The 10,960-nt window shown below is 36.9% G+C and overlaps 2 protein-coding genes across 2 annotated transcripts; both read right to left on the reverse strand.

Moving 5' to 3' along the window:
- Positions 1 to 5,267: 5,267 nt before the first annotated feature.
- Positions 5,268 to 6,052, reverse strand: LOC107768382 (pathogenesis-related leaf protein 6-like). Its single transcript, XM_016587507.2, has one exon. It carries the CDS (start codon positions 6,048 to 6,050, stop codon positions 5,559 to 5,561), a length of 492 nt encoding a protein of 163 aa, XP_016442993.1. The 5' UTR covers positions 6,051 to 6,052; the 3' UTR covers positions 5,268 to 5,558.
- Positions 6,053 to 7,653: 1,601 nt separating this feature from the next.
- LOC107768378 (basic form of pathogenesis-related protein 1-like) lies at positions 7,654 to 8,509 on the reverse strand. Its single transcript, XM_016587501.2, has one exon. The coding sequence runs from the start codon at positions 8,479 to 8,481 to the stop codon at positions 7,942 to 7,944; it is 540 nt and encodes a 179-aa protein (XP_016442987.1). The 5' UTR covers positions 8,482 to 8,509; the 3' UTR covers positions 7,654 to 7,941.
- Positions 8,510 to 10,960: the final 2,451 nt, after the last annotated feature.

The following is a 10,960-nucleotide window of genomic DNA, read 5'->3' on the forward strand; positions in this document are numbered from 1 at the left end:
GTGTTGATGTCATGCGATAATTTCATATATTTTGATATTATTTACCCTACTTGCATGTTGTTTGGATGCTAATTTGTGCGACAATTGCTCTTAATAGAGCTTTTTTCACGTGTAGGAATGCTTGGACATGAATTGGAGAAAAGTTGTACGAAATGGTACCTCAGAGCTACAAAATGGAGCAATAAAAGAAGACGTGCAAGGCAAAGAAAAGTCATGGCTATAGACAGTGTAAGGCATTGTCTAGGACACTGCCATTGGCACCCAAGACAGTGCCTTTCTTAAACAATGGCGCCATAGACAGTGCCTCGCACAGAAATATTGGTGCCCCAGACAGTGCCTCACGCCGACGATGCCATCCGAGCAAATTTTAATTCCTCACTAGTTTTGGACATGTTGATTTCTGCCCCTACCCTATAAATACCTCTTAAATTTAGTTTTTGAAGGGTTATACATCATTAGAGAGGCAAGAGGCTACGAAATACTTTGGAAGCACGAATCACTCGAGTTTTTGTCTTCGCTTTCATTTTATTTGTAGTTTAATGCTCTTAGATATTACTATGATTATCTATCCAATTATGAGTAACTAAACCAGTCATCTAGAGTTGATGGAACCAATTGTTGGATGGAGCCTTGATTGTGTTTTGATATAATTGAGCCGTTATTACTCTTTAATTATTCAACTATGTGTTTCTTGTGATTAACTAAAGGGCCCTTGATTAATCGTATCTAGTTATCTTGTGTTGCTTGATAAAGAACACTTGAGTAGATCTTTGTTGAACAATGCCACTTCCGAGTAAACTAAGAAATTAATTACTTGAATTTAAAAGCAGGATTAGAGATAACGAAGCTTTGGTGCGATATTTTTGAGTTGTACAAATTGTCAACTAGAGTAGTTCGAGAGAATACTTCTAGTAAATTATCGTAATTGATCGAGAGATAATTGCGACAGATAAGAACTCATCCTCGTTAGAGAGTGTTACAGTGAGATTATAGCTAGCGTGTCATGAATTAATCCGATAATTGGGGAAATCATAAACCCTAGATCTTTTTATCCTTGATTCAACCTCAATCTTGCTAGTTCATAGTTTTTATTGTCATTTTTTTTAGTTAAGTAATTTTTATTAATTCACAAATCAAATCTTGAACTCTGAAAGTTGTCTGAGCTTATCATTAGTGATACTAAAAAATTATAGCAAATAGGTTAGTTCCCTATGGGATTCGACTCCGGACTCTTGAACCGAATATTTTTGCATCGACTGTTTAGTCCTTTTTATAAGGCATAGTTGGGCGTGATCAATAAACAAGATTTACAATGTTAGTAGACATAAATTAAAACCACATCTATAATGACCCGACCGGTCGTTTTGAGCATTTACACTTTGCTTGGTTGTTTGAGGGCATGAGTAGCTTAGTATGATGTAATATGACTTATGTGAATCGTCGGTTTTGGTTTTCAGGTTATTCAGAATTGATTTGAAAGAATGATTCTCAGCTAGAAGCTTTAAATTTGAAAGAGTCGACCAAGTTTAACTTTTTGTGAATTTGAATCGGGAACGGAGTTTTGATGGTTCTGTTAGCTCCGTTGGGTTATTTTGGACTTAGGAGCACGTTTGGATTGTGATTCGGAGGTCCGTAGTGGAATTTGGCTTGAAATGGCGAAAGTTAAATTTTTGGGAAGTATGACCGGGGGGTTGACTTTTTGATATCGGGGTCGGATTCCGATTCTGGAAGTTGGAGTAGGTCTGTAATGTTGAATATGACTTGTGTGCAAAATTTTAGGTCAATCGGGCATGGTTTGGTATAATTCAGCATCATTTGTAGAATTCGGAAGCTTAGAAGTTCTTTAGGCTTGAATCCTGGTGTAATCGGTGTTTTGGTATTGTTTTGAGTGATTCGAAGGTTCGACTAAGTTCGTATTGGGTTATATGACTTGTTGGCATGTTTGGTTGAGGTCCCGGGTGCCTCAGGTATATTTCGGGTGGTTAACGAACTTGATATTTTTTTTGAGTTGATGAAGCAGCTGAAGAGCTGCTGCTACTGGTGTAACCGCACCTGCGGAGTGCGCACCGCAGGTGCGAGCACACAGAAGCGTGGCATGAATTGAAGATGCGGGCAAGTCCATGAAGGACAAGGATCGCAGGTGCGAAGAATTTCCCGCACCTGCGGTAGTGCAGATGCGGACAAGTGGACGCAGGTGCAGGGGCAGCTAGGAGAGATTGACTCCGCAGAAGCGAGGCCAGGGCCGCAGATGCGCGTTCGTAGGTGCGGAACCTGGAGCGCAGGTGCAGGCCCTGGAGGTGCAAGTGACTTCTGCAGAAGCGGCATTTTCACCGCAGATGCGGCGTCGCAGGTGCCACAATAGGCCCGCAGATGCGAAAAGTCTGGGCAGAAGATTTATAAGCAAGGGTTCGCGATTTTAGTCTTATTTCAACATTTTGGACTCGGACTTAGGCGATTTTGGAGAAGCTTTTTGAGGTGATTACTGAGGTAAGATTCTTGTACTCGTTTTGGATCATAAAACTTGTTTCCCCACTGATTTTCCTACCTAATTAGTGAGATTTTGAAGTGAAATTTGGGGGTTTAGGGCTTGAGAATTGGAGAGTGGATTTTGGGGATTTGGATGACCAAATGGTGCCGGATTTTGATAAATTTGGTATGGTTAGACTTGTGAGTGAATGAGCTTTCGGATTTTGTAAATTTTATCGGGTTCCGAGGTGCGGGCTCTGGTTGGATTTTTGGCATATTTTGGGCTTTTGATTCAAGATTTGATCTTTTCGATTCGGATTGGTTCCTTTAGCATTGTTTGATGCATTTGAGTTGTTTTTGGTTAGTTTTGAGCCGTTCAGAGGTCGGAACGCACGGGATGGCATCTTTGGAGTATCGTTTGGTTGCTCGGTATTGGTATTGGCTTGTTCGAGGTAAGTAACTTTTCTAATCTTAGTGCTGAGGGTATAAAACCTCGAAATACATGTTATGTGATTGGTATTAAGGTGGCGCACATGCTAGGTGACGGGCGTGCACCATATGAATTGGTACTCTATTGTTTCCATGGCACTGTACAATGGTCCTACTTTGTTGATATCCGTATTTTCGTCATATGATGTAGTAATTAAGCTGTCAATCATGCTAGATATCATGCTTAGGCATTATGCCGATACTGTTTGGACCCATAGTGGTCGTTTCTTACTATCATCTCACTGATTTTATTGATATTTCATACTCAGTCATATCCATTCATTCATACCATATCTCAGTCTCAGTTATTATTTATTGATACATCATATCATTGTTGTCGGGCTAGTTATAGTTTTATGATATTGTGAGCACGTGAGTGAGACTGGAGAGATTGATGACTGAGTGAGGCCGAGGGCCCAAGTGAGAGTGATATTTTGGGATCAGGTTGCATGCCGCAGCAAGTTATAATGATTATAATTATGGGATCGAGCTGCACACCGCAACATGCTATATTGATTTATGCTTGGATCTGGCTTATGATAGCGCTTGGACTGTAGGAGCCCCTCCGGAGTCTGCACACCCCCAGTGAGCGCGGTCGATTATATTGAGGGATGGATCTTCTCTGGACATGGATCTTGTCCGAAGCATTTATATACCTGGAGATGGATCTTCTCCATGGGGCCGAATTGGCCTTCCTCGGTACTGAGTGACTGATGGTCAGTGATGTATATATTCCGGTATGGATCTTCCCCGGGCCGTATGGGCCATATACAGTACCGAGTATTTGAGCATGATGAGTGAAAAGTGTGAGACAGTGAGTGCGAATACATGATTCATCTCTGAGATACATGGCATTGGCATGCACACATGACATACATGTATAGAGATGTATTTTTCCTCATGTTGTACGGTATCACGTCATTCATGACTTTTTACACACATTGATATGTGGGCATAGAGAGGTATTTCACACTTGATATCTGAAAAGAGAATGAAACATCTTATTTAATGTGGAAAGGATATATGGAAAAAAAAAATTACCGTTTTCAAACTTACTCGTATTTTTGGCATTTTCGGTAAACGGGTTTTCACTAAGATACTTGAAAAGCATGACTATTTTCCTAGAATTGTGAACGAGCTGAGCATTTTACTTCTGAGATACATCTTTTATTACTTGTATTGTGTTGTGGGATATTGGTATTTGACCCGACCTTGTGTTAGCTCGTCACTATTTTCAACCTAAGGTTAGGTTTGTTACTTATTGAGTACATGGGGTCGGTTGTACTTATACTACACTTCTGCACCTTACGTGCAGATGTTGGTTGCTGATGTTGTTGTGCTCGATGGGAGCTGGATTGAAGATGTACCTGCGTCCCGATTGTAGCTGCTTCTTGTTCGTGGTAGCTTTAGATCTGTAAAACTCTGTTTATGTACTTTTCAAATAGACGATGTATTTATTTCATTTCTGCTTTGTAAATTTTATTCTTAGAAGCTCATGATTTGTACTACCAGTTTTTGGGAAATGTATAAGATTCAGATAATTTTTTTACTTAATTGCTTTATTTATTATTATTGAAATTGGTTAGTGGTTAACTGGCTTACCTAGCGGGTTGGGTTAGGTGTCATCACGACTAGTTGGATTTTGGGTCGTGACAATATCACATACCCCACAACATGCATGATGCATGCAACACTTTTGCATAAGTTGTTATCATAGGCGTATTCAAGTTGAGGGATATGCGTTCACGTGAACTAATACTCTTTTCCCTAAACCATGTATAATAATATATTTTTTTAAATTACTTAAATGTATGTGCGCGAACCTATTCTCAAAGACTCTTATAGTACAATTATTATTGGGTGTACCTCTCCAAGTGAATTTGGAAGTTCACATCCCATTATGTGTGTGTGTGAAAATTACTAAAATTTCAAAAAAAATATAATTTTAAACCTATAATTTCAAAAGTGTAGTGGATTCATGATAAGAGACTAAAGTTAAACCCGGCAAATGTAATTTTTAGATCCACCTCTTCATAGTGCACCCATTCTCTTGAAATCCCGGATGTTGTTATAAGCCCTAATTGGCCGTTCATTCATGACAAATTACAGAAACTTTGGTTCGATCGGACTCTGATCTCGTTTCTGTTTAATTTAGATCAGTATCATTAGGTAATTGAATTTTTAAATGAATAGTTAGTTACTTCGTCAAATGTAACTATTTTATAAACATAGAAGATTGATTATCAAAATTCATTTATTTTCTATAAATCAAGCAAAACGAACAAAATCAAATAGAGTTAAGTAGTTTTCATGCATAAATCTAGATCCGATGATAACCAACTCTGTCATGCATATAATTCAGACCAAATAACTCAAAACAACAGGTACAAGACAACAATTCAGCAGCTACAAATGCTCGTTACTCCAAATTATTTGGTGCAACGAAACTAAATGCTGCCAATACAGATCATATATAAAACCTCTATCTTATTATCACTTTCACTTATTTTTACTGATAGGTTTTGCTCCATTTAAGTAGCTTATTCATCACATTCTAATGATCATGTTCTTATTTAATCAAACTCTTAGTCCTTGAGAAATATTTAGTAAGGACGTTGACCAACGTAGTTGCCAGGAGGATCATAGCTGCAAATAACAAACCACCATCCATTATTGCACTGAGCCCTAGCACAACCAACTCGAACCGAGTTACGCCAAACCACCTGAGTATAATGCAGACACTGATTTCCGCCAGTGCAATAATTGTTAGTATAGTCATAGTATGGCTTCTCTGCCACCCACAAATTAACAGCAGCTGTGCCAGTGAAAGAACCAGTCCCTTTTGCAAGATTTTCACCATAAGGTCCATTAGAATGGACAAGATTGCAATCGCCAATTCTTTGATTGGCATAATTTTGTGCGTAATTTGCAAGAGTAGTGTCCCATGTTATTGCACTAACACCAACTTGAGATCGAGCGGAATTATGAGCGGCGAGGTAGTCTGTTTGGGAATTTTGGGCATGAGAAGGAAAAGCAAAGGCCAAGATTATGAAACAAATTAGAAGAGTCGAAAAAGAAGCATTGGATATTGCCATTTTTGAAGAGGTGATGAGAATGAATTGGATAAGTTGGCTATTTATAGGTGAAAAATATGATTATTTTGCTACGTGAAATTTGGAAATGCATGTGTAAAGCGAAAAGAGGCTGAACGTTTTTTAAAGCAACTTTTAAAGTCGAGAAGACATCTCCCTTAGTAAAGTTACAGTGCTTTCACCTTAAGATACATACTACTAGTAAGTATTTAAATAATATACACAAACTATGTAAAAGATTTACTAATGGTGGTTTTACTTGTTGTAATAGGTCATTTACCAAGGTTTGTAGGTTACTACTAGTTATATTTTCCACAGAAAGTTACTTATAGTTGACTTTTTAATAACCTGATTGTAGTTTTTACATAGTCATTATATATTTGTTGAACTCTAAACTCGTAAATAAAAGGCATATAATGCAAGTAGCTAGGGAATGTTGAGATAATTTGCGTATCTTAATGCATGCCTTTACCAAAAGAAGTAATCAAGTATTGCTTAAGTCTAGCCCTTTAGACAAATCAACTTGTATTCCTCTCGATTAACTACAACCATATGTAATACTTTTTGTCTGTTTTCATATAATATTGGTGTGTTATCCACCATCAAGTTGATTAAAGATTTTACTTTGTCTCTTTTTGAATATTATCCATACTTCTCTTCACTTTCTCACTAAGTAACCAATAAGCTGTCTTGGGGTCACAAAGGTCAAAATATACATTTATTCCTAGCACTCACTAGATTATTAGATAAACGTCTGAGATATACCTGATCTTAAATTTATAATTTCAATATTTTTAATACTACACTAAATTAAGAATAGTTCTCGGGGGTAAGTGAAATTTTGATCCCAATAGCATTGAGAAACTAAAAGGTTTGGCATTATAAACTTAGGTGTAATCAATAGGCATATGCTTGATTTCCAATAATCCTAGAGTGGAAAATTGGATTAGAACACAAACGGTCAAATCATTTCTAACAAATGTGACAAAACAATAAACAAATATGAAGAAAAAGACAAGATTATAATTTATAAATCCAAATATATTGTCCCGAAAGGGCGGCCCAGTTGGGTTTGGCCGATGATTTCCACACAGAATATGCGGGTTCTATCCACCATATTGTCCCTTTGGGTCTGAGCTTGTCGTAAGGGCTTGCCTGGTGCGATTTACATCTCATGTATGGTTTGCAAGCTATTACACAGTGGAAGTTTACCCAGCCGAAAGACTAGCAGCTGCGTATGTTTTGAAGGTTTCAAAAAAAAAAAAAAAAAAAAAAAAAAAATATATATATATATATATATATATATATATATATATATATATATATATTTATTTTCCCGTTGTCACGTTTTGAAGCCGGCGACGGCGCTTTTCCTTATGGGTCTCTTTCTCCTTATTGCACTTCAACTACTAGTATTTTCGATTTTTCTTCTCACCCGTTACAATTAGTTAGTAGTACTGCATGAACTTATTACAGCACCAAATGTCAAAGTAAACTTATCCACAAAGTTCAGCTGATCAACAGGTCAAGCCTTAATTGTGAAAACCATACGTTCAAATGCTAGTAGCAAAAATTTTAAACAAAGTAAAAGCAGTAAAGAGACGTATCTAGTAAGTAATTATATTAATCAAAGAACAAATTTACATCGCTGTTGACTCATCACCTTGTTCACTTTGTTTAAGCAAAAACACATACATATACACACCTCCATAATACCACCAAAAACAAATGTAAAACAAGTAGATAACAGTAAATCCACCCCTTGCTACACCATTGGATTATTATCCACTGGGTAAGAAGATAACATCACATAGCATAGTACTGGTATTTATTTAATTTTCCTTAACACATGACAAAGCTTTTATTCATTATTTGATCACGTAAACCGTTATTACTAGACATCAGTTGGAAGTTCCAACTTGGAATCAAAGGGATGTTGCTCTTCAAGATCACCGTAGGGACGTTGTCCTCTCCAATTACCAGGTGGATCATAATTGCATGTTATAAAATACCACCCATTGTTGCATCGAACCCTAGCACAACCAAGACGTACTGAGTTACGCCACACCACCTGAGTATAGTGTCCACACACTTTTCCCGCTGCACAAGTATTTGAATTATAATTGTAAAATTGCTTCTCATCAACCCACATCTTTACTGCTCCCGCCGCGTGGAGCTGAGGGTAGGCGGCGGCTAGGTTTTCGCCGTAAGGGCCACCGGAATGCTGCATCCTGCAGTCCCCAGCTCTCTGATTTGCATAATTTTGGGCAAAGGCCGCTAACCTATTGTCCCATGTCATGGGACCAACACCAACTTGTCTACGAGCTGCATTGTGAGGGTTAAGATAATCTTGGGGAGAGTTTTGAGCTTGAGATGAGTGAAATAATATAGCAAAGGTAATGAAACAAGCAACTAATGTTGTGGAGTATCCCATTTTGGGTTTTGGTGAGAAACAAGGAATAGTATGGATGGGTTTTAATAGGGAATAAGAGTTGAAAAGTCTGCAATTTGTAAAAGAAAAAAATTGGAAAGTCACATGTTAGCAGACTTTATCGGATTATTAATTTGAAAGCATATGACATTAGTGTTAAAGTCAAAGAATTTCAATGTCACATCACGTGAGATAAGAGCCGCCATTAGTCATACTTGATGAAAACCATAATTGATGTGATTAGCTGAACAACTCTAATAGTAAATCATTTTTTTCATTAGGGCTCTTTCTCTTTATTATTTGGATAACATCATTTTTTTTCTTTAACTTGGCAAAAGAAATTTACAAAGTCAGTCATGTTAGATATATCTAGCTTGGAAAATGTAGTTCTTGTATATGTTATGGTTGAAGCAGGAAAACAGAAAAAGATAGAGCGAACCAACAAGAGACAGAATTAATATAATTTTATTTTTATATGAACTTAATAATGGTGTACTCCATTGAATTTTCTTAAAGTAGAGCGGAGGTAAGTAATTGCCTAATTGAAGAGATAAGGCCTAAAGTTTATGAGATTCTACCAGACTCAGTCGGAATATGCTTTAAGAAAGTGACAACATCCTAACTTATTATCTATATTTTAAAGGAATGCATTCATGTTCAGAAATTTAGCCAAGATTTGACGTTTATGAATTTTGAACTTGTGTTGGAATCTATATCTTCTTTTAAGTTAATGAGTCTATATCTTCTTTTAAGTTAATGAGTCTGTAATTAAAATATTTATATATATTTAATAAATTTTCTAATACAAGTTAAACAAAAATTATCGAGTTCGTCCGAACGAATAACTAACATTATAGCTCTTTCATGTTAAGTGTGATCAATTACTACAAGTAGGAGTGCCCTCTATTTTATCTGCTATGGACGTCTTCGATTTTTCACCTATATTTTGGCGGAAGAAGACGAAAGTCATCTTTCGTAGAAAATAAATATTTCTCTATTTCTCAAAAAAAAAAAAGCATATATATTAGAATTAATAATAATATTAGCAAATTGGAAAGTATTCTGATGAAAATTTTAAATATTACAGGATAATAATTAATGTCTAAATATTATTTAGTTTGAAGCTAACCTTTTTGAGTTTTGATATTGTTTAACACCAATCTATAGTTAAACGCAGCATCCATAAATTAATTTCTCCTTGCAACTACTTTTTTCCAGAAACATAAAAGCCGCCATTAAATAGTACTAGGATTTAGGATGACGAGAAGTACTACTTTGACCGTTTAAACAAAATTTTAATAAGGAGTACGATTTTCTTGGTGAATTTCTCTCTAGTCTTAGATCATATCTTTCTCTGGGCCTACCATCCAAATTGTTCTCCTTAGTTATCTGATGCAGCTGCAATGGAACAGTGAAATATTTGGAAGAGAAGAAGGAACAGCTAAATTAAACTAGGAGGTTTTATTGATAATAAACCCTATCAACTATTACAATAGAATGATAGATATAGGTGTTTACCCTCAAAATCGGATAACAATTAAATTTATAAGTGGTTTTAAGGATACGCGGATTAACTTGATACAAAGCAATAAATTAAGTTTCTATTGAATAAACAAAGACCAAATAAATTTAAACCACAAGAGTTGGATAGTTTCAGCCTAAGTGAAATAGTCACTCTCGAACCGAACTCACAAAGACCGGTATGGATGAAAAAGAACAAGAACTTAAAAGACGGATAAAAATAATAATGTATTGCTTATGAGTGCGTGTTACAATATGTCAAATGAATGATTAGACCCCCTTTATATAGTAGAAGAGTCCTATTTTTGGTACAACTCTATAAAAAGGTAAAAAATCTTCTGATTCGCTGATTGTTGGTTCCTTATCGATACATGCCGAGATTCCAGCCGTAATATTCGGTTGGTCACGGATATTTCGGCTTTTTGTTGGCTATGCTCGATTGTCTGACAACGTTCTTCGAAGTCGTTCGAGGCTAGGACTGATTCTGGGATCATGACCTCGATATTCTTGAAGGCAGGCGTCATGCCCCCGGGTTCTAGCTCGGTGGGACTTTGGCTCGATTTCGGTCCCTTATTATCATATCTCGAGCCTGGCTTATCTTATCGGAGGCTAGGATGCACCATGAGCTCGATTTCACCCGTATACAGATAGTCCCCTCGTTTTTCGGAGATTAAACTATGAGAATCGACATGAGCTTCCGATTCTTATTTCGATACACCATGACAAAAACGACAAAGCAACTGAAACGTCTCGCCAGTCAACTCTTAATAGCATTAAATGCATGTCAGCCGCCGGTCGGCCGTCCCTGGATGCAAAACGTCGATGAACTATAAATACCCCCTCCTTTGTTCATTTTAACGTTACATCCAAACCTTCTACCCTCGTACCTTTAAGATTTCAATACTCTTTAGAACTTTTACCCTGGTTATTCGAGTCCCTTTGCAAGAATTTTTACCCATCT

This window comes from Nicotiana tabacum, unplaced genomic scaffold (genome assembly GCF_000715075.1).
Source record: "Nicotiana tabacum cultivar K326 unplaced genomic scaffold, ASM71507v2 Un00001, whole genome shotgun sequence".
Lineage (NCBI taxonomy): Eukaryota > Viridiplantae > Streptophyta > Magnoliopsida > Solanales > Solanaceae > Nicotiana > Nicotiana tabacum.

Bases quoted from the DNA above. Each gene is read 5' to 3' on its own strand.
- LOC107768382 (XM_016587507.2), bottom strand. From the start codon at position 6,050: ATGGCAATATCCAATGCTTCTTTTTCGACTCTTCTAATTTGTTTCATA.
- LOC107768378 (XM_016587501.2), bottom strand. From the start codon at position 8,481: ATGGGATACTCCACAACATTAGTTGCTTGTTTCATTACCTTTGCTATA.